At 35.7% G+C, this 22,704-nt stretch overlaps 5 protein-coding genes and 1 pseudogene across 5 annotated transcripts; all 6 read right to left on the bottom strand.

The window, feature by feature from the left end:
* Window positions 1–736: 736 nt before the first annotated feature.
* LOC9319662 lies at window positions 737–2,175 on the bottom strand. Its single transcript, XM_002883549.2, has one exon. The coding sequence runs from the start codon at window positions 2,010–2,012 to the stop codon at window positions 1,167–1,169; it is 846 nt and encodes a 281-aa protein (XP_002883595.1). The 5' UTR covers window positions 2,013–2,175; the 3' UTR covers window positions 737–1,166.
* Window positions 2,176–3,406: 1,231 nt separating this feature from the next.
* LOC9321768 (peptidyl-prolyl cis-trans isomerase FKBP62) lies at window positions 3,407–6,696 on the bottom strand. The gene is made up of 13 exons (XM_021032326.1): window positions 6,418–6,696; window positions 6,246–6,332; window positions 5,759–6,019; window positions 5,590–5,664; window positions 5,419–5,499; window positions 5,137–5,331; window positions 4,959–5,051; window positions 4,696–4,871; window positions 4,482–4,604; window positions 4,259–4,405; window positions 4,037–4,164; window positions 3,828–3,924; window positions 3,407–3,710 (listed from the first exon to the last, which is right to left on the bottom strand). Exons 1-13 carry the CDS (start codon window positions 6,590–6,592, stop codon window positions 3,672–3,674), a joined length of 1,677 nt encoding a protein of 558 aa, XP_020887985.1. The 5' UTR covers window positions 6,593–6,696; the 3' UTR covers window positions 3,407–3,671.
* A 9,442-nt stretch (window positions 6,697–16,138) lies between these two features.
* On the bottom strand, window positions 16,139–17,404 carry LOC9319659 (annotated as a pseudogene).
* An 83-nt stretch (window positions 17,405–17,487) lies between these two features.
* Window positions 17,488–17,718, bottom strand: LOC110230086. The gene is made up of 2 exons (XM_021032074.1): window positions 17,696–17,718; window positions 17,488–17,624 (listed from the first exon to the last, which is right to left on the bottom strand). Exons 1-2 carry the CDS (start codon window positions 17,716–17,718, stop codon window positions 17,555–17,557), a joined length of 93 nt encoding a protein of 30 aa, XP_020887733.1. The 3' UTR covers window positions 17,488–17,554.
* On the bottom strand, window positions 17,699–19,485 carry LOC9319658 (peptidyl-prolyl cis-trans isomerase FKBP15-1). The gene is made up of 6 exons (XM_002883545.2): window positions 19,338–19,485; window positions 19,160–19,209; window positions 18,793–18,855; window positions 18,448–18,538; window positions 18,235–18,339; window positions 17,699–17,941 (listed from the first exon to the last, which is right to left on the bottom strand). The coding sequence occupies exons 1-6, from the start codon at window positions 19,399–19,401 to the stop codon at window positions 17,856–17,858; spliced, it is 459 nt and encodes a 152-aa protein (XP_002883591.1). The 5' UTR covers window positions 19,402–19,485; the 3' UTR covers window positions 17,699–17,855.
* Window positions 19,486–20,301: 816 nt separating this feature from the next.
* Window positions 20,302–21,953, bottom strand: LOC9319657 (pentatricopeptide repeat-containing protein At3g25210, mitochondrial). Its single transcript, XM_002883544.2, has one exon. The coding sequence runs from the start codon at window positions 21,868–21,870 to the stop codon at window positions 20,731–20,733; it is 1,140 nt and encodes a 379-aa protein (XP_002883590.1). The 5' UTR covers window positions 21,871–21,953; the 3' UTR covers window positions 20,302–20,730.
* Between the last annotated feature and the right edge of the window lie 751 nt (window positions 21,954–22,704).

Genomic DNA, 22,704 nt, shown 5'->3' with positions numbered 1-22,704 from the left:
GGCCTTTTTACCTAAAAATTTGTTAAGTTTTTTTATATACAATAATTTTTGTAGGGTCTTTTAAAAATATTGTGGACTTTTAGAGATAACTATAACATTCTTTTTAATGGTAAAAATCTAATTTAAAAGAATTTTTTTTATGTACTTTAATTTTGCTTAGGGCAACCAAATTTACCGGACCGGCACTGCCCAAAAGCTAGCTCAAAAGTTAAGGATTGTCACATCCTTTATATACTACCCAAAGATCTTTGTCCTAAGCAATGTGGGACATTCTAATAGGCCTCCTCGAGATGTGGGTGGGAAACAGTCCAACGGGAAACAGCCCAAGCCCAACATCTCGGAAATACAACAAGACATGCCACTTATATGGGCCACATAGGTGGAAAACCATTTTTGTGGGAAATTTGTTTGTTGGGCCAACCTTGGGCTCTGATACCATATTAGGAATGTGGCCTAACTTAACCCAAAAGCTAGCTCAAAAGTTAAGGATTGCCACATCCTTTATATACTATCCAAAGATCTTTGTCCTAAGCAATGTGGGACATTCTAATAATATATATTGATTGAGTCGATGCTAGCTAGGCACATTCACCTGTGTACACAACCAGAGACTGATCATGGTTTTCTTGCCTAGATCCCTCACATGCAAATTTGGAAGTCCATTAGAGATGTTAAAAATTTAGAACACCTAGCTAGATAGAAGAAGGTGTTACAAGTGGAAAAAGAAGCTTTCCGGAAGTGGAAAGGAAAAAGGTGTTTTACTAGCACCGACTCAATCAATTTTAAGGTGTTCTTCACATTTTAAGTACATGTCCACATACATGCACTGTTATGCTTCATTGGCATATCCTCCGTTATATTATCTATCACAACACCAACATCTAGCGAGAGATCATTGCAAATGAAGGCCACGAAATCCAGTTTGATAGATACATTAAGTATTTGACATTCTAAAATGCTGATTAATAATTTGACCTCTAGTCTATAATTTAATGATTTATAATGAAACTTAATTTGTTTTTAAGAATATTAAACAAGAATATACTAGTCACGATACAAAACTTTGCTTTAACCAACTTGGATCACGTCAGTCAGATTGAATAAAAAGAAGTGTAGTCTCCAACTATTCGCCTACACTTATACAAGTCTACTCCATACTCCATGGATCATGCCCTAATGAACAAACGAGTATTGACGGCGCCGTCATCATACCCTAAAGAGCGGCAGCTAACGGCGTCACTATTCAACGGCTTCACTCCCAAACTAGATCCCACCTTTCTTTTATACGGACTAAACCACTTGTGTTGCAAATAAGAGCTTCTCCGCCACGGTGGGAGAGACAAGCCACGGCTCTTCAACGACCTCTTCGCTGCGTCACATGACTCTCTCACGATCGTCCTCAGATTCTCTTCTTTTCCTACGAAAACGTTAGGCAGCAACTGCAACACACGTGTGTATTCGCGTGTTGGCCTTGCGATCTCGAACTCCGAAGCAAAGTCTAGATCAACGAAGTAACGGACGGCCGTCTGATCATTATCTGACGGCTTGTAAACGACGTCAATGAATTGGTAACTCCCGGCGATGAGTTTGGCCGATGAAGTCCATTTTGATACACAAACCGCGGCGTTGTAGCCGAGCTCTCGTAGAAACGAAACTACCTTGTCCCCGAAAACAGATTTATTCCTTGACCTAAAACCGGAGTATGCCTCCACAGCTCTCAAAACGTGAGCTAACAATAGATTCTGGTAAGGATCGGAATCGGATAAGCTCACCGCCATCCTCAGGATCTCCTCACTATCTTCGCTGGGACATTCAACTACAGAATTCTCAGACAGTTTGGAGTCAGAGTCGTAGAATGTTTCTTCGGGACCATCCTCGAAAAACCCGTGTACAAGCTCGTAGAGTCGAGGAGAGTCTTGGTCTAGGATGCAGCCGTGGCTGCTGAAGATCCGAGCCTTGGCGTCGTCGTCAAGTGGGTCAGTGACACGTTTGGTTCTTGAGAAAATCGCCATTGATTTAGTGATGAGAACTATTTTAGTGATTGATGAGAATTTTAGTGAGGAGTGAAAAGGTGAAAGAATCAAATATAAAGTGATTTATGTGGAGAATTTATCTTGGAATATTCGTAGCTTTCTATGTTTTGTTTTTACCATTTATAATTCTATGGGAAGATAAGATTTGGTTTTATCTCATTTGAGGCAAGACCGGTGCCTAGGAAGTATATCCGATAGTACCTGAGGATCATTCCAGTCGTAAGATGTGGTGACGTGGACGGACGAGATTTAAAGCAGCTATAGAATATCCCTTTTGTATTCTTCTTACAAGAAAATATATCCGATCCATTGTAAAAGCTTGTCCGAAAAGTAAACATTTATTTGATGCAATCAATCATATATGTTCGCTATTCAAAATGTTATAATTGGTATATTAACCGGTTTAATGCTTTTTTTTTATTAAACCGGTTTAATGCTGTTTTAGGCTTTTTAGCTAATGTTTCTTGCACAAAAAAAAGAAAGAAAGAATAAACAAGCTTAATTTAGGCTTAGATCAACACTATCTAATGAGCTCTCAGATAGTTCACCTTCTTTTCTTAGGCTTTGAATGGTTAGTCCATATGATGCGGACTGGACACTGCATACCAATATTTTAGTATGCAAAACATCATACTGTAGTCTAGAGCAGACAATTGTATGTTGGTATGAAGTTTATGGTGGTATTGAGCTTTTGGGGAGTTGACTGAAAAAATGCGGACTAACAGTGAATTTATGATGGTATGAAGTTGTATGCTCAAGTACATACCAGTATGGAGATTTTTAGTATGCAATAGTGAATAGTAGTATGCAATAGTGAATGGTAAATTAAGTGCGTACTAGTCCGATTTTAGTCCGGTCTGCAGCATACTAGACAACCATTCAAAGCCTTTTGCACGTTGAAAGCAGTATAATTAGCCTTAATTGCGGTGGTATAAGTCCACCAAAGGTCCAAACTCCAAAACAAAGGCACAAGAAACTATTTTGTGTTTGGACGAACGCAAACTCTTTTCACGGACCTTTTAAATTTTTACAATTGACGAACAAAACACCAACACAACCCAAAAGATCGTTTACTTTCTTTCCTCAGCCGTTACATCTTTCTGCTTCCCCACCCCCAAGGATTTCACTGGGTGGTTCAAAAATCGAGATGACCGTTGCACGTCCATAAAATGTTTGGACGATAGGATCTTCTACCGCCGGACCATCATCATACGTTTTTTGCCTCACTAAACCATCTTCCTGGGAATTCATCTCACAACTCTTCTTTCATTTTAATTGTTTGAAACCAGTTAGAGAAATTGTAATCCCATGAGTGATGAATTTATAGCTCCAGTATCAAAAATCCTTTTTAACCATCCGTCTTTCACTCTAAAGACAAAAACGTGACTCAATATCATATTAAGAACTCAAATTAATCTTGAAAGTTCCATGTTCATAGCTCCACGTTCTACCAACAACTAGACGAAAAAAACAACACATGCGATTAATCTCTAACTGGAATCAAATGTTCTCATCATAGAAGTCCCTGTTTTATAAATCTCTCATTAAAGCTCAGGACGAAAAACTAAGAAAAACATTGCAACAAACCAAAAGAAGCAAGAAACTGAAAATGCAGAGTTCTTGGAACGTTTTCAAGACTCAGGTACTCATGGCTTCTCCATCTTTTGATGATTCCTTCTGCAAATTCCCACCAACACAAGATTTGGTTATCATCATAATAATTACCACTTTCTACTTTCATCTTCTTATAATCATATGATCAAACCATTGGATTAATTAGAGATATATACTTACAGTTAATTTCGCAAACATGTTTCCATAAAATTTGGCTTCCTTTTTGTTGAATTCCTTCATTTTCTCCTTCAACCTTCTCTGCTCCAGCTTCACTTCCCTGTCATTTAAAAGTAAAATAGTAAATCTTCACTTAGTATATGAAGAAGACATTGCAGAAACTATCCTGCTCTGAATTAAAAGATATAAGAGTTCAAAAGTAAGAGACAAACCTGTTGTTGGGATCGATTTCAAGGGCCTTCTTGACATCAAACTCAGCCAAGTCTAAATCAGCCATCTCCATGTATGCTTGCGCTCTCCTGTATAAGGCCTTCACATTGGTGCTTTCTAGCTCTAACACCTAAATACCAAACGCACCATCTCAGTCATTCTTGTTCAGCTAGGCTTTGAAACTGACGTAAAAGGATTTGTAGTCTTAACCAACAATTATCTACCTTTGTGCATAATTTTTCGGCCTGCTTGTAATCTTTCAATTTGAGTTTGCAGGCTGCATCGTTTAGATTGCATGCCACCTTCAATGCTTTTGCTTGCTTCTTCTCTTCCTCACTGAAGGATGTGTCGTATTCAATGAATTTGACAGCCTGAGAAGATACTGAACCATGTAAGATGATGTTCAACGTAAAACTCATATATCAATAAGCAGTTTCTATCGTATACCTTCTCGTATCTCTTGGAAGCCAGGGCATATTTGCCTGCTTTAAACTTGGAATTTCCTTCTTCCTTCTTCTTACTAGCAGCTTCTATCTTCTCCTCAGTGCTCATGTCCCACGATTCCCTTTCCTAAAACCCAGTGGCAAACAAGTGTTGGACACTTAAACTTCCATATTGACTGAATAGCGAACGGCATAAGCATCCAAAACACTTCACTAACCTTGTCGAAAGTCAATAGGTCAACCTCATAAGTAACGGTTGAGTTTGGCGGCACCACAGCCAATTCCTGTTGTGACTCATTAGAACCAAAGGCATACTCGGGGTCTATGGTCACCAATGCCACTTCCCCCTTTTTCATCTTCATGACAGCTCTATCAAGTCCATCGACCACTTGCTCTGTTTAAGCATCCAGCAAATGAGTTACCATGACTAAGAAAACCAGGGAAAATCCGGTACATCCAACTAGCAAATGAGTGTAGTTACCTTCATCTGTTTTGAACTCAAACGGTTCCTCATTCTCACCATGACCTTTCTTCAAAAATACAGTACCATCTTGAAGTTTCCCTATCAATTTCACTGCCAGAAAGTAACAAATGAAACCCCCGTAAGAAACCGTTATATCTGGTGAAGACATGAGTGTACTAAAATCCGAAATGCAAACCTTTCACAGCTGCCCCCTCGTTAGGACGCTCATATCCTTCCCCTTCCTTCAAGATTTTCTTCATAACCTTGTTATCATCAGTTACTTCTGAAACTGTTTTCCATGAAACTAACTCAAGATTGATCTCGAGCGTCGCATTAGGAGGAACCGCACCATCACCAGCAGAGGCTGGCTTTCCCTTCTCCCCAAAACCATCTGTCATTTACAAGCAGTTTGGAATAAGAGACAAGGCAAACACCATACCAGCATAAGTGAGAACACAACTGAGGCAAATTTTCTTACATTGTGGTTTAACTGTCAAAAGAACCTTTTCACCCTTTTTCATGGTTTTCACAGCCTTAGTAAGCGCAGGGCAGAAATGACCTATTAAGACATAGATAACAAAGAATGTCAAAGAGCGAATATATTATCCAACATGTCCCATCATATCTTAAAAGAATTCAGAGCACTAACCATCTTTAACAGTGAACTCTACACCATCAGATTTCCCAACAACCGTGCCATCCTCAAGTTTAGCCTCGAACTTAACTGAATAAATAAATACACAAGAAATACCGAAATATCGTTAGCAAAATAACACAAACCAATCTCTAAAGCAGGCAACAAGAAAGTGAACACACACCAAGAACTTCATCAAGATCCTTCGGGTTCTCCCACTTCTCTCCAACAGCAAGAATCTTCTTAAACACACCACCATCTTTACATATATCCTTCACACTAACCCATGTAAGCAACTCCACATCAAACTGAAGCGTAGCATTCGCAGGAATTGTCGGCGGCGAACCAGTTTCCCCATACGCCAGCTCCGAAGGAATAGTGAATACAGCGTTTTCACCTTTCTTCATCGTCTTAATACCAATATCCCATCCTTTAATAACCTGACCTGCAACAACACAATACCAACAACCACAAACCATAACACATCCATCAACAAAGAGCATTTAGTACTCGAAAATTCGATATGGAACTTAACAACAACCGCATCTCAATTCAAGTTGATTTCTAATCTTCCTAATACTCTTGATTACTTAGTTCTTACTGATAAACACTATAATCAATCGCTCAAATTAAGCTAAAAGCAATCGTATCCAGAGATAAGAATCACAAACCTTGTCCAAGAGTGAATTTAAAAGGCGTTCCTCTATCACGACTCGAATCAAACTTCGTCCCATCAAGCAAAGTCCCAGTGTAATGCACTGCAGAAATCAAATCAAGCTCAAGCTTCATTAAAAAAAAACCTAAATCGAAAGAATAAGAATCAGAATCGATTAATTAAATTACCTTCAACTTCATCGCCATTCTCAGGAGTCTCATATCCTTCACCTTCTTTAACAAGCTTCTTCTTCAAACCTTGTTGGATCTCTTTCTCTTCACCGACTTTAAGAAACGATGCGGCGTCACCGAAATCCATTTCGTCGTCGTCGCCGACCGGAGGCATCTCGAAATCGTTATCCATCTTTTTCGATTCAATTCAAAAAAAACGCAAAGGAGAAATCAAATCGCGAGAGAGATAGAGAGGAATTGGATTTGTGAGATTTATATCTGAGGTTGAGTTTTGGGTGAAAAAAGGGTTCTAGAGAGTTCTTTAAATCTTTTATTCGAAGGAAATGACGGAGTTAAGTGACGGAAAGATGGTTCGAGAACAGAGATGCTGTTTAGGTTATGACGCCGTTAAAAGGGTTGCGTATTCTGATGATGTGTATTGATTACGTCACTTATTTGGGCTTTAAGTAATTCACTATTTAAACTCTTTAATAGCCCAACAAGGCCGGTTTTTGTTTTGTCAACAAGCCCAACAAAGCTGCTAGAACTCTCTATCCTTTACTTGATCGGAAAAAAAAATTAAATTATTTTTTCTAATTTACGTTCGTTAAAAAAAGTCGTATATCCTTCGAAGATATATAAAATAATGATTATAATATTTGTATGTATGTCCCAACTTAATAATATTTGCAACAAGGTTCACAATTTAATATCCACCCAGCTAATATAACAATTTAAACATCAGCAATCGATTTGAAGAAAATGAAGTCGACTCTGCCGAATATACCAATGGTTGATACCAGGACCGGTCCTAGGTATTTTGTGGCCTAAAGCAATTTGAAAAATGTGACTTTAATATCTTTTATAATTTTAAATTAATATAATAAATTTAGTTTATATTATTTTATTGTTTTGTTTAGCTATATATTTGAAATATTTTTCAAAATTTCTTTTGAATTTTTTTATGTTATTTTATAAAAATAGAAATAAAACCAAAAATCAGAAAATAGAATTGAGAAAAATTGGAGTTACATGTTTGAAAGAGAAAAGGAGAACTTTATTGAGAAATTGTTAATAATACCCTCCTTCACACACCCTTTTTTAACATTGCCCCTTTTTGCTTGCCATTTTTAAAAATACCCATTAATTAATTTAAATATGACCAAAGTACCCTTGCTTTCATAACCTAAGATTTGCACGGTTAACCATTCTCTCTCTTTCTCTCATTTCGATCGACGACGATTTGAATTTGATCGGCGACGATCTCGATTCCTATATCAGATCGGCGTCTCCTTTCGATTTCGCTTTCTATCGGTGGTAAAATTTCGTTGTTCGCTTTCTATCGAACCCGTAATCTGTTGAAAATGGCGGAGGAGCCGGCGACACCGTCGTTGATTCCTAATTCGAATCCCACTGGATGTAAATAAACTGGGGTTTCTCTTGACGATAATGGATGATGATGATGACGACGACACGAGTGATTGGGGGGGTTTGTGACGAGCAAGCATCACCGAGTGGAAGATGTAGATTTAAGTGAGTCTAGACGATACCGCATCGAAATCTCAAACTCGAGAAGAAGATAGTGCGAATAGGATCAAGGCGAAGCTTGAGTCAATCGACCATGTTACAAAGCTTCTCATCGCCTCTAAGGTTGCCAATTTCAATTTCCAAGCGCTTCTTGATTCATGGAATAAACGTAATAGGGCGAGAATCGAGAGGAATGTTGATGGAATCACTTCTCCCTATTACGTTGCTCCTTGCTTCTTAGCTTTCTTGTTTATTCCATGGATCTACTTTGAGTTTCTGGTTTTTAGAGATACATCTAGCTTCCACTTTGATTACGCCATTTTCGGAGCTAATTCGTTTTGAGCATTACTTTGAATATCGTTGTGTTCCTTTTGGTTGGGAAAACCTCTGATTTGACCATGATTGTTTCTACTGTTGTTAAGGATGACAGATAAAAAATCAACTCTAGTCAGGTGTTTATTGGCTTCACGAGCAAGTGGCTGACGGTGAGAAGAGGCATGCTCCTATCTAAAGCCTCCATCAGATTTGAAGTCACAGATGATACTTGTGAAGATGCAAAATTGTAGGTCTTGCATTACAATTTCAGTTTGGTTGTGAATCAACGAATGGTTCTTGGGATGCATATAGTTTGAGGGTGGGTCCACTGGTTTATGTAATAGAGTGTGTGAATTTTTTGTTGTGCAAACTTTTTGTTGGAGTTGATAACTTAAATGATGGATCTCGTTATATAGTTTGTGAGTCTTTGGAGACTAATATTTGCTAATATAAAATTAAGTCGATAATATAAATGATGGTTGTTCTTGTGAATCGTTGGTCCATCAATTTCGTTTTACAAAAACTTTTAAAGATCTTATAAAACCTTTTATAAAATCTTTTAAATACCTCATAAAAAAAATTAAAATAATCTTATAAATACCTTATAAAACATCATTATAAAACCCTTTAAAAATCTTGTAAAAGTTTTACAATATATTTAAAGGTTTTTTACGTTTTTTAAAGGGTTTTACAATGTATTTTAAAATGTTTTACAAGGTGTTTTAATAGTTTTATAAAGTATTTATAAGGTATAAGATGATTTATAAAACTTAAAAAAAACATCTTTAAAATGTTTTATAAGGTTTTTAAAATTTAAATGTTTTACAAGGTATTTTAAAGGTTTTACAAGGTATTTTAATTGTTTTACAACGTGTTTTAAAAGATTTTATAAAGGTTTACAAGATGTTTTAATGGTTTTACAAGGTATTTTATAAGATATAAGATGATTTATAAAACTTTTAAAAGATTTTATAAGGTTTTTATAAAATCTTCTAAAATTTTAATAAGATTTTTAAAATTTAAAAGTTTTACAAAGTTTTTTAAAGGGTTTACAATGTATTTTAAAGATTTTACAAAGTTTATTAAAAGGTTTCACATCGTGTTTTAATGATTTTACAAGGTGTTTTAAGGGTTTTCCAAAGTATTTATAATACATAACATGATTTATAAATCATTTAAAAGGTTTTATAAGGTTTTTAAAATTTAAAAGTTTTACAAGGCATTTTAAAAGGTTTTACAAGGTATTTTAAAAGGTTTTACAAGGTATTTTAAAGGTTTTACAAGGTTTTTAAAGGTTTTACAATGTATTTTAAAAGGTTTCACAACGTGTTTTAATGATTTTACAAGGTGTTTTAAGGGTTTTACAAAGTATTTATAATGTGTTTTAAAGGTTTACATGTTTTTTTGTTCATTGCAGTTTTGTGAACAAAAAGTCGATGTAGTCAATCACGTAAAGTCGCTGCAGTTTTGGGCATTGCTAAGAAGCTCGACAAGATGAATCAAACATGTCCAAACTCTCCTAACTCGTCTTCTGATACGATTCCATTAGTTGGAAAAGAAGAAAATTTGATGATGATTTCGTTACATGTTGTTATGTACCAAAATGTTTTTACTCAACTTTTATGTGTCTTTTGTAAGTTTGTAACTTAAGAAAATTCCATGTAACACTATTGATTGTTATATTTAGTGCTTTAATTGTTAAAGTGATTGCTATTATTATACAAGTGACTCAATGTGGCTCAATACATGTGATTGATGAAATAGTGAAGTTAATTTTACAATGTATTTTAAAGGTTTTACAATGTATTTTAAAGGTTTTACAATGTGTTTTAAAAGGTTTTACAATGTATTTTAAAGGTTTTACCATGTGTTTTAAAAGGTTTTACTAGATATTTTAAAGATTTTACAAGGTGTTTTAATGATTTTACAAAGTATTTATACGGTATAAGATGAGTTATAAAACTTTGAAAATATTTTATAAAGGTTTTATAAGGGTTTTAAAATTTAACGATTTTACAAGATATTTTAAAGGTATTTGAAAGGTTTACAAGGTATTTTAAAAAGGTTTACAACATGTATTTTAAAGGTTCGACAACATATATTTTAAAGGTTTTACAAGGTATTTTAAAGGTTTTACAAAGTATTTTAAAGGTTACGTGAATTTTAAAGGTTTTACAAGATATTTTAAAGGTTTGACAACATGTATTTTAAAGACTTTACAAAGTATTTTAAAGGTTATACAACGTGGATTTAAAAGAGTTTACAATATATTTTAGATCACATCCACAACACAAATCACAATCGTTGTTCTAAAGTTCTTAAGAACACAAATCAGAAACACCAAAACCACATAAAACTCAAACTAATCAATATAACATCAAGTCTTAAGATCTTCTCCAGTCTTAAAATTTTACACAGGTACCCATTAGGCCATTATGCAAGAAGCCTTTCTTCTCCGGGAAACAAAAAATGTAATCCACTGCACATAAACAATAATCTAATCCCATGATTCATCACTCTGCAGCAAAAACAACAATCGATTTTGAAATCACAACTGACAAAACTGAAACTGTAAAATAAAACTTAAACTGAAGAAGAAGAGATTAAAGAGGATTTTTGTGTGATTACAGAAAGTTGAGAAACCAGATCGAGGAGATTACACAGTTAGACCAATTCTTAATCCTATTCTCCACCAAATCGAGAAAATAGATAAACACATAAGCGAATCTCTTAAAAATCAATTGATGGAGTAACTCAATTCAGATATGTGAAAGAGGTAATGACAGATTGAGGCAGACTCGGATCTTGGACTACGGACACAAATCGATGACCAAATCGACTACGACGACGACGATAGATGAAGGATATCCTCGCCGATTTAACTCCCGGTGAAGCTCTGGTCTGCAAAGATGAAGATTCTCGACAGATTGAAGATGAGGTTTTGGTCTCGTCGGTGGTGTGGTGACAGGAGACGGCGTGAATATCAAGCACATGGCATCGTCCGACGACGGTGAAGATGACAGGAGATTGACCTTTTGTTCGTCGGCGGTGAAGGTGATGAGAGCCGCCGAGATTTTTGGTTCGTGCTTATCTGGGGAACAATTTTGTCTTTTAGGTCTCAAAGCCTCATTAAGGGTAAAATGGTCAATTTCAGGGAAGCTATTAGGGAGGGGGCATTTTTGAAAAGGGGTATTGAAAAAGGGGCATTTTTGTGAGTCTCCCTATATTTTATCATAATAAGTTGGTTATTTAATAATTTAGAAAAATAAAAGACATGATAAGAAAAAAAAATCTCTAAGATAGCACACAAGCAAGAAGGACTTAATAGAGGAAAAAAGCTTTGATAAAAACTAATGCCTAGAATTTATAAAGAAAAGCAAGAAAGCCTGTATTTTTGACGCCAAAAGAAAAACCAAGAAAAAATTTAAAATTATACATTGGTCCATCAAATACGTGGAGAGAGAGAATATGTAAATGGATTCTTTGACTGTTTAACCATTAAACTAATGTAGCTGGTAGTATATATAATGTGGCCCTCTAAATTTGTTAATTTTGTGTGGCATGAAGCGGCTGCATTCAATCGTTCTTTGCTAAGGGTTTTTTGCCAAAAGGTATCAACTCTACCATTCTAACTCTGATTCCAAAGAAAAAATAAGCAAAGGAGATGAAAGATTATAGACCTATTTCATGTTGCAATGTGTAGCGATTTTTCACGAATTTTCACGTTTCTGAGTTTTCTTCCTATTAGACAATAGAGTCGGTTATTGGTGCTTTACTCGCTTTATAGGAGGACCGGACCTGGTTGATACCATGAAAACTCCACTCCAACTAGACTATCAAAACATCCATCATCGATATATCAAGCACTAAAAGCCTCATAGATATCGCAATTGAAGAACTAAAATCTTTATAGTTGCATCTAAAGCATATAATAAGCAAAACAAGCTTTTCTCTTCCATCCACCATGTAATTTAGGTTATTTCAAACACTCTCTACAGATTTTTTTTTTCTTCTCCGTTTTCTTCTTCTTGAAGAACACTCTAAGTTTGCGCTGGTTTTAGGGTCTCGGGCTCTAGGAATAGAGAGGAGTTTTCTTCATTTTTCGGCCGGAAAATGTCCCACTGGTTTTTATTTTATTTTTCCAGAGAATATTTTTTTTATTTCTCTTTTTTTTTTCCTTTCCTTCTTAGATGTATGATATTCAGATCTTTAATTTTTTGCTAAGGTAAGAGGGAAAATGAATTTTGTCAAGCGCTAATGAAAAAAATAAGTTAAAACTTTTGCATCGTATTTAATGCATTTCCGGCCTCATAACGCTTTCAATTCAAAATCATATTTTGTGAAAATATATTTTAATATGATTTTATTCATGGGTGTTTTTAATCCGGTTTTAGATCGAGTTTGGTTCATATTTATTTAGATTCCGGATTGTTTGGTAAAGAATAAAATAATAATAATAATAATAATATATACTATTATGTTTTTATTTGTAATCATGTTATATGGATTGCTCGGGTATAATCTGGATTCGAATACGAACTTAACGAGTGCTTTAAAACTATACTCAAAAATTTATTTAGGATATTCAAAATAAAACTACACTGCTCTGTTGTGGTTTGGTTAAGTTTGAATCGGTTTAAATTTACAATTTTATATATAACAACATTTTAAAAAAATTATCACAAACTGTAGTAGGGGCCAATATAAACATTTTAACTTATTAAATGAGTAACAGAAGTATAGCACTTGGCCAAAAAAATTTCTAACAATATTTGATGTTTGATATTATGTATTAGGGATTAGCGTTTAATTTTTTAATGGGCTATGTTAATATATATACCCAGATGATCAAAAAATTAAGAATCTAACTTTTTTTTTAATTAGTTCTCTGTCTTTTAACTCAAATTAAATATTGCCCAAAATATTCTTTATGTATGCTAACAAAAAGTACGAGGTAAAGAGAGAGAATTAGTTTTTTTTAAAAATTAACTAATTTGAAAGAGTTGAATGAACATTCAACTAATTTTTCACCATTTGAGATGAAAGAGTTGAAAAAAGGATTCAATCCATTCAACTTAAATACCTGAAAAATTGAACAAATTGTACAGCAAAAATGTCTTATTCAACTACAATTTTACAGATGAATGGACTGAATGATTTTCAACCCAATATTTTCCAAAATGAACCAGCTGAAAAAGCTCAATAGTAATAAATTGAATAAAAATGAGTTGAAAAATAAAATAAAAATGAGGCTGAACAATAACAAGTTGAATCCTGGTTCAGTTCATTCATCTCATAGTTTGAGACTGAACAAATTTAAGCCAAAAATGCTAATTTCCCAACTTTTTGTGGACCTCACAAATTTATGGTTGGAAACAATTTTAATATAAATGGTGATTGATACAGGTCAAATTAAATCTTAAAGCCTACTCTCTCAAATAAGAGTAAATTGAAGCACTTAAGGGTCGAATTCCACAAAGTTTTTTTGTTCACACAATAAGCTATAAGTCTCGAAATTATGCTAAATAAAGTAATAAGAATTAAAATAAAACCGTAGCAAGCAATATTATCAGGTGAAAAGATCAATAGATTAAAGCGTTAGGTTTAGGGAAATTCTCAGGAAATAAACTAATAGTAAATCTAGAAAATTAATTAGGATTTTAACGAACCGTTCTAGAACTCAAAACACTAATGAATAGCTAACCACCTCTCGATGCGCTAACTAACTCATCTAAATCAGTAATTCCACCTCTCGATGCAAATTCCTAGATCTAGACTAGCATTAAACTCAAGTTTGATATGTTTACAAATTCTCCTAGACCAACTCTTGATGCATCTAGAAATATTTGCTCACCTGAGGTAGTTCCAGTAACAGGTGCTCCTCTCGGATCAAATACCTATTATCCTATGATCAAGTTCTAGTTAGCTACTCTAGAACTAGCATTAAGAACAACCTAGATGAAGAACTCTATGGATTAATCCTAACAGGTAATCGATTTACTAGTTCATCTAAATCCATAATGAGAATCCCTAAACCTAACAGGGAGATTACTCAGACATGATTAATGAAACAAAAAACATGTTGAATAAATTGTAGAATACGAAATTAAAAGAAGAAAGAGTTTAGAATAAATCTTCTCTCTAACAATGTATTGAATTCTCTGAAAGTAGCTCTCTCCAATTATCTTCCAAAGGGTTCAAGCTCAGAGAATTACAAAAGCCAAAGACAAGATCCTGAAATAGAAAAACCCTAAAAACTATTTATAAAGTCTAAAAAACGTGCAGGGACTAAAATTGCAAATAAGGAAGTCTTCTGGGTAAATTCTGCGGGCTTCAAAACTCTAAACCGTCGAGACTTCTTGTTGGGCCGTGTTTGGTGTCGAGCGACACCAAGGGTGTCGGTCGACACTCATGCCTTGGTTCGAACCGGATTCGTCTCCTCAGCTCCAAATCTTCGGTTTAGCTCCAGAATGATTCCTTTTCTCTAATTTCGTCCCGAACGTGTAAAAACCTAAAAAGACTCAAAAAGACACTAGAAACAACAAAAAGACTCTAAAACTGACACATAAATCACGGTTAAAACCGGTAAAATCGTGATATATCATTGATTTTTTGGCTGAACACAGTTGAAAAGTATATTCAGCTCTTTCAACTTCGAAAATAGTGTCATCCATTTGCACCCTTAATATATTCAACTCATTCAACTTAAAACAACCATTTGTAGCCTAAGGTTAGATAAGTTTTTAATCTTCCATGGTCACTCTTTCATATTACCTAGTTTAATTTTTATTTGTACTGTTGTAATTATTATATTAATAAAATAAACAACACAACTCTAAGTATTTGACTCCATATTGCTTGGTTCTGATGCACTTATAGTACATATGGATTGTTGATCCCTAGCTTAAAGTGTGCAGCATTTTTTGTTTGGCTGGTCATTTCAGTATCATATGTTCTCTTTAGCGACTCTAGCCTCATCATTAGATGAGAAGATGGGACAGAAAGATCTACTAGCTAAGTTATGCCGCAAAAGAGGATATAAAACAGAAATTATATGAAGCAACATAACATAAAATATCTACACACACAAGTTCAATTATCTAAGAAGGTCCAGAGAGATAACCTGATTGGGAATATTCAACATGGAGCTTCTTACATTAGTGAACTCGATTACTTTCTGAACATTGTTCAAGATGACTTTGTCTTCTTGTGTTAATGGAAGAAGTGCTGCATGTTTGAAAGGTTCCAATGTTGGTATCATACCAAAGATTGGTGTTGCGTTTCTGAATCCGAAGACCCCATTTGTTGCACCAGCTGTTCTTTTGTGATTGCATCAATACAACTTTCAGAAGATGATGATTAGCATTATCTGCAGAAGACGTTAAAGAAAGAGGGACATTACGAGTGCTTGATTACCTAAACCAAGACCTCCATCAGAACTGCAACCAACTCGGTTTAGTGCTGCAGTATACTCGCTAGCAAGTGTATTCTAATGCACAATAATGAGATCAGACCACGAGTCAGGAAAACAAAAAGCTGCCTCTCGATATAGTACATGGCCATTGTTAAACCTTTTATGAGTTATCTCAGAGAACCCTCTGTAGTTTTGTCTAGTGAACCAAAAGATCACCAACTAAAAAGATACTTGTGAGGCAAGTAACTCTGGTACGACCAGAATGAATTGGAAGAAACGATGCATGCTTTCGCGGAGAAAACTAACCAAGAAGCATATAGTTTGCTAGGAAGCCTCCGACTTAAGGGAGTGAAAGTATCAAAACCATTAGTTGCAGGGGAAGCAGCGTGTGCACCATTTGGATGACCACAAGTTGTGCAGTGAAAACGAAGTAAAATATATAAGGCAAACAAAAAGAAGTATGAGAAACAAATTAAAATTTTATTGACTTGTTCAAAGAAGAGGACAAAAGAGAAAGAAAACAAAACAAGCAAAAATATGCAAGAAATAGATGGTCGACTAATTAAGTTGCACTATACTTGGAACATAAGAGCACACAAGTGGGTAACACATTGCGTATGCCGATTCTCCGAGATCCACTGCTTTGAAGGATCCATCCACTCCAATGATGTAAGCTATGCTGCGCCGATCGTTGTAGTATTTATCAAAAACCACAGCGACTTTCTTCTCCTCGTCAATGAAGAAACTCCCCAAGTAAAACTGAAACTGAGGGGCAATGAGTTTTTTTATACTCACTGATAAGAACACCTTGCTGTTCCACGACACCACGTTGGGCTCAATCTTAGACGTAATCCAGATCTCCATCTTTAATGTATCCCACGGCTGATATAAAACCGCAAGCTGCTCTTATCTAACACTAGATACACTCATAGCATCTTCAGAAACAGCAAACTCAAACGGAAGAGGCAAAAGCGGTCCAAATGTCTCTCTTGTGAAATCAAAACAGACTAAGAAAAAATGGTCGGTTCTTCTTGTTTCAGAATACTTCTCATTAGCAAACCAGTACGCATTTCCCTTGAGAGACACGCCATGGTTAATATGACTTATCGTCCAGTCTGGAGTGACATCAAGAACCCTCCATGAATTAGAGTTCAAATCGTAGATTTTGAACTCTTCAAAATTGGGATCCCAGTAAGTAATGAACCTCAAGATTTTGTGGGATTTGCTGCTCTTGTTGTATCCGAGAGCATACATATATCTATCGATTATCTGTAAGTTATGTGTGAGTTCGATCGTCCGGGTATGTCCCCAATACGGGTTCCAAACCACGAGCCTAGTCTTGTCTTTGGTGATGCTGATGCATAACAATAAACCGTCACAGTGAAAGACTTGAGATATATCAACTTCATCACCTAAGCTAATAAGTTCAGCTTCACGCTTTATACATGATGATTCAACATTGTTTTGAAGATTAACTCTCATCAAATAAACCCTAAAATTCATCATCATGACCACCATAAACTCTCTTTCCCTTTCTGCTACTTTTGCTTGATCACCAAGGTACTTCTTTGCAAAACTCTCATATTTGGATAAAGTGTTCCACTTTTTGCAAGTGGATCGGATAGTTCGCAGAGATGTCAACGGAATCTTACAGAGCACCTCCTCCGCCAAATCTCTAGGAAGATTGGATATCTTCGTCATTCAATGAGGATTGATATAACACAAACAAGTTAGTTTTTCTTTTTCTCTTTATCGGAAACTAGTTAGGTTAACCTTATGAGAAAACAAAAGCACCTTACTTTTCCTCTGTTTGTGATTTATAACAAATTGAAGATCAGAAACAAACCCTTGAAAGGATAGGATTCGATAACGATTGTCAGAACAAAAACCCCAAAAAACTCAACTGGGTCGGTCCATATACACTAAATTGGACTTAAAAGCCCAAAAACTGATCCAACGTGGGACGATAAAGATTTATCCACGAGTAGCAAAATAAATGGTTCTGGCCAATGTTTTTCTGATTATATGCGAATGCAGAACAAGTTGTCTTTTTGAACTGCCATTATAACTAATGTTATGACCAAAACATATTATTATTGTCTTTAAGTAGCAAAGTAAACGATTCTAGGCTGTTTAAGATTTAAATGCCGACAATGACGACTACTCAAGGTTTCATTTTAAATGAAAAACAAAGATGTAATCAAAGCTCATTCTTTGCTTTTCCTTCGCTGGCTGGTTCCCCGTTCACAGCAACAAGCTCAGTGTCAAATATCAATGTCGCCCCACCTGCAATTCACCATTCATTCACATTCATTTCATGGAATATCGGGTCTCAATTGCAATACACCTTAACAAATGCAGCTAGGGTCGAAACTTTACACAAGACAACAACTCTCAGTTTCAGACTCCCTATTTCTTGGTTCTGATGCATTATTGGTTTATCGTTTAAACATGTACAGCATTTTTTATTTGGCTGATCAATTCAGTATCAATGTTCTCTCTAGCCTCATCATTAGATAAAAGGATGGAACTGAATACTCCACTAACCAAATTCAACCAAACAACGTAACATAACATACCCGGGATTTTTGGTGGTGAGCCGTTATCACCATAACCAAGCTTGGATGGGATTTTCAACTTTCTCTTCTCACCTACACAAGCTCCCAGTAAACCCTGGTCCCATCCTGCAACATTTGAAAGTAATTGCATTACTTTCAATTTTGCCGTCAATAAAAAAAAGATAACAATAAAGAGGAAAAAGATGGAGTTGATGCGATGCAATTGCAACAAACCTGGGATGACTTGACCAGTTCCGAGCTCAAACTCAATAGGGTCACCTCTCTCAAAACTCGAATCAAAGACAGTTCCATCAGTTAACTTTCCCTGCAAGAGAGAACTACATTAATCAACAAGCACTTTTTCGATCAGATTCATTATCTTTGTTTGTTCTAAGCTATCCAATAACAACATTTTAGTAAATACTAATGAAGGTAATCACAACATTCTTAAATGTTACAATAAGAAGAAAACTCTTCCATAACTCTTCTTTTCTCTCAATCAAAATACTATCAGGCAAGCAAGAATGAACATTCCCAGCAATAAGTTATACAACTAATAGAAGCTTCGATAAAACTTACCCGATAATGGACCTTGATCTTGTCCCCTTTGTGAGCCTGAAGATCACATTTCTGAGGCTTGTACTGTACAAAGGAACAAATGAAAACACAGTCACGAAACGTCAGAAATCTAATCTCATAAAACAAAAGAGTATAGAAGCCAAGTCCAATTCCAATTTCTTGTTTTACTTCCCAAAGTAACAATGCATAGAAAATGAAAAAACATAAGCAAAACCAAAGTATCTCTATATAAACTACGTAATCATGACCATTATCATCTTATATTCGATATCAAATTCAATTTCAAACGAACAGACTCATACACAGAGAATCAAACATGGAGTAGATAAGATCCGATCAGAGACGTGGAAAGAGCGGTATTGCTTACCTTGACACCAATCTGCAACTCTGTCACATCACCTGACTTCTTCGCATAAGCTGAAGATCATCATCATCATCAACATCACAAATCAACGAGAAATAAACGGAGATCAGATCGATTAGATTGAATAAAATCGAAATCGAGAATGATGTAGAAGACGCAAAAAGAGAGGAGATGTATTTACCTAATGTAAGAACCGTAAGCAGAAGCAAAACTCCAACAGCTTTCATGGCGGATGCAGAGCTCATCTTCACGTTTGCAATCTTCGATCTCTAAGTCACTGATTATACGAAAGATCTGTTTTTTTTTCAGGGTGCTCTTTTGTTGAGGAAGACAAAATAAATATAATGGGCCTAACATGGTATTATATATAGGCCCATTAAGCCCATATGCGTATACACAATTTGTCAATTTCTCTTCACCTAATTAACGTGTTTTCAAGCGGTGTCCCAAGAGGAAAAATTAACGTGTTTTAATCGGCAGATCATGGAGTCATTCACATTGTACTTGCTTCGTATATGTTTAGAACAATGGTTTCGGTTTCATTGAATGAACAAATGTGTATAACTAAGTTTTCAGCAAAGTTAATTGATACAAATCAATTTTATAACTTTCCTATCAAAATGGAGCGTATAAGCGAGATATCTCATATCTCGCTAATAGATCGTTTAGAACAAACATGTAAAGTTTTCATGAAATCAGAATCAATGCATTCAAGAACTATGTAACAGTAAATGTCAATGTGTTAAATTCTGTTATGGAAGACATGATTCTTAGCAAAGTGTAGTAGATTTGCAGTATTTTCACAGTATATATAGAACAGCGATAGAAGAAGGTGGTAGTCGCAAATCTTGCAAGATACGATCGATACAAACAAGTTCTCGAGTTTTTCAGGAGTCATTGCTTCTGCAAGAAACAATGGACTGTTTATTTTGCTTCTAAGAAACAAGAGAATCCCAGATAAAGATGCATAATCCAGTCGCGTCCACTCAACATCAATAAACCACAAAGAGATATATCTAGAGCAGTAAAATAGAACACAACTAACCAATGCTCGTTTGAGCCTTTGAGGTAACGAAGAATCTTGTCAACTGCCTGCAGATGTAGATCCTGTAATATCAAATCTTATATTTGTTCATCAACGGTAATAATATACGGAAAGCGCGTTTATAAATCAGCAAATGTTGTACAGCATTTGGTTTGCAAGAAAATATCAGTAACCATCAATATCGTCGAGGAAAAGAGTCATATAAAACCTCATCTACACACAATTCATAGAACATGATACAAGACAACACAATCTTGAATCCTCGAATCAATAGAACCACATAATATCTCTAAACTTCCACGGCTCAAGTCTTCAGTCTTCGAATCATTACGCTTCAGCCTGTAATCTAAAGAGCACAGAATCTTAAAAACCCGTATAATTTGGATCATTACTGCGATCTGGGGTTCATTTACTGGAGTGAAAACACACACACACTTCCAACCAAAAAGACCCATCTTTTAGCCCCTTTCGAATAACAAGAGCTAAGCGGATTGATCACTCATCACCCTTCCAGATGAACAGAATCAAATCATCCCTTATTCAAAAAATAAACTTCATCCATCAACGTTCTGTAATTCCTTTCACCCATCACCGGATCCCGTTTCTTCCATTCCTCAACCAACTCAAGAGCTTCACCCCCTCTACCTCCCCTACACAACTCCGTCAAAACCGTATTATAAGTCAACATATCCGGAGACAACGAATTCGCCAACATATCATACACAACCTCAACCGCTTCATTCAACCTCCTCTCCATAGACAAACTACAAATCAAAACCATATAACAACTCCCATTCGGAACCATCCCTTTGCTTCTCATCTCCTTATAAAACCCTAAACCCTGTCCAAGCCTTCCTTTCTCACAAACCCCTTTAATCAAGTAACTATAAGTATAAGCATTAGGCTCAGAACCATACAAAGCCATCTCTTTATAAACCCTTATAGCTTCATCTACCTCAAGACACTTTGCATAAGCTTTGATAATCATATTCAACACAAACGTATCCGGTATCACACCGCTCGATTTCATCTGCTTCGTAAGCGATCTAACGGCATGTAGATACACATAACACACATTCAATTTGTTGAATCTCTTAAGCAATGAGCTTAGAAGCAAAGTATAGGTTTCAAGATCAGGCTTTGAATCTTCTGATCGAAGCATTTTGTTATAAACATCAAAAGCTCGATTAAAGAGAAACTTACGACCACAACAGAATCTGATGATGCAATTGTAGAGAGGAACACTCATTTCACAAGCTCCGGCGATTACTTCTTCGATTAACGTTTCGACGAATTTGTTTCGTTTTCCGGTGATTGCTTGTTTGATCATAGTGTGGTAAGCTTCGTGATTGTGTTTGTAGCCTCGTTGTTGAGATGTCCATCGGAAAATGTCGAGAGCTAGATCTGGATCTGATTGAGCTCGTAACGCTGTTACAACATCGGAGTTTGTGAATCCTGGTTTTAGATTCTGGATCCATGTTTCGAATTGAGTTTCGAGTGGAGTTCGGGTTCGAATCCGGGGAGGGGAAGTGTGTGATTCCGGTGAAGATGAGACGGAAGAGAATGATAGAGATAAGTGATTCACGGTGGAGGAAAGGTACGACGGAGATGAATTAATGGAGCGATTAGCGGAGGAGAGAAGGATGAGGCGTCGGAGTGTCGCCGACATCGTACGGAACGAGAAGCTAATTCTCCGGTGTGGCCGTTCGTAGAATTTTGTACTTTTGTTTAGATAAATTGAAAAAAATAACAAAAATGAAAACACGCACTACAAAAAATGCAGCGTTTTCCTACGGCCAAGATCGTAGAAAATTGGTAGGAAATAGACGTTTCCTTCCAATTTCCTACGAAAAATATTCGAAGGGAATCGTCCGTAGAAAACAGATTTTGGTAGGAAATTCGTGGGGAATTTCCTACGAAACAAGTTCGTAGGAGAACGCGTAGGAAATTTCGTAGGAAAATAGTAGGGCCCGTTTTACCATTTTCCTTCCACATTTTCGTAGGAAATTTAATCAGTATTTCCACTTTCCTACGAAATATTCCTCATGAATTACCTACCAAAGTTTCGTAGGAAATATAATAAACCCTACAACTTTCCTACGAAATAGTTCTCACTAATTACCTATCAATATTTTCTTTCCAGTTTCCTACGATATACCTCCTACCAAATTCCTACCATTATCCTTCGAAGTTTTAGAGACAATTTTTATAAAATTATTTATATTTATTTGTTCCAATTTTTGTTTTTATGAAGAAATTAAATTTAAAATTCAAAAGAAACTTAAAATTAAATTTAAAACTAAACTCCATACAATTAAAATTCATTGTACAATCTATTCTAATACAAATGATTAAATCCTAATCATCTACTCTTGCGTCTCGTCGTCGTCATCGTCATCTACGCTCGTGTTTGTCGCCTTCGTTGTCTCATTCGGGCCTGTCGGATAAAGCGGTGGTTGAATTTGTGATAATTGTTGGAGCATGAGCTTGTTGCATTCCATAA

This window comes from Arabidopsis lyrata (genome assembly GCF_000004255.2).
Source record: "Arabidopsis lyrata subsp. lyrata unplaced genomic scaffold ARALYscaffold_3, whole genome shotgun sequence".
NCBI classification, from domain to species: domain Eukaryota; kingdom Viridiplantae; phylum Streptophyta; class Magnoliopsida; order Brassicales; family Brassicaceae; genus Arabidopsis; species Arabidopsis lyrata.
This window is presented reverse-complemented; position numbering and strand designations above follow the sequence as displayed.

Bases quoted from the DNA above. Each gene is read 5' to 3' on its own strand.
- LOC9319662 (XM_002883549.2), bottom strand. From the start codon at position 2,012: ATGGCGATTTTCTCAAGAACCAAACGTGTCACTGACCCACTTGACGAC.
- LOC110230086 (XM_021032074.1), bottom strand. From the start codon at position 17,718: ATGGCAGTTCAAAAAGACAACTT. The intron at 17,625-17,695 runs GTTCTGCATTCG...TGGATAAATCTT, and splicing joins GCAGTTCAAAAAGACAACTT to TATCGTCCCACGTTGGATCA.
- LOC9319658 (XM_002883545.2), bottom strand. From the start codon at position 19,401: ATGAGCTCTGCATCCGCCATGAAAGCTGTTGGAGTTTTGCTTCTGCTT. The intron at 18,539-18,792 runs GTAAGTTTTATC...TCTCTCTTGCAG, and splicing joins AGATCAAGGTCCATTATCGG to GGAAAGTTAACTGATGGAAC. The intron at 18,340-18,447 runs GTTTGTTGCAAT...CAAATGTTGCAG, and splicing joins AACTGGTCAAGTCATCCCAG to GATGGGACCAGGGTTTACTG.
- LOC9319657 (XM_002883544.2), bottom strand. From the start codon at position 21,870: ATGTCGGCGACACTCCGACGCCTCATCCTTCTCTCCTCCGCTAATCGC.
- LOC9321768 (XM_021032326.1), bottom strand. From the start codon at position 6,592: ATGGATAACGATTTCGAGATGCCTCCGGTCGGCGACGACGACGAAATG. The intron at 5,500-5,589 runs GTTAGTGCTCTG...ATGTCTTAATAG, and splicing joins AGAGTTCACTGTTAAAGATG to GTCATTTCTGCCCTGCGCTT. The intron at 4,872-4,958 runs GTAACTACACTC...ATGCTTAAACAG, and splicing joins TGAGTTCAAAACAGATGAAG to AGCAAGTGGTCGATGGACTT.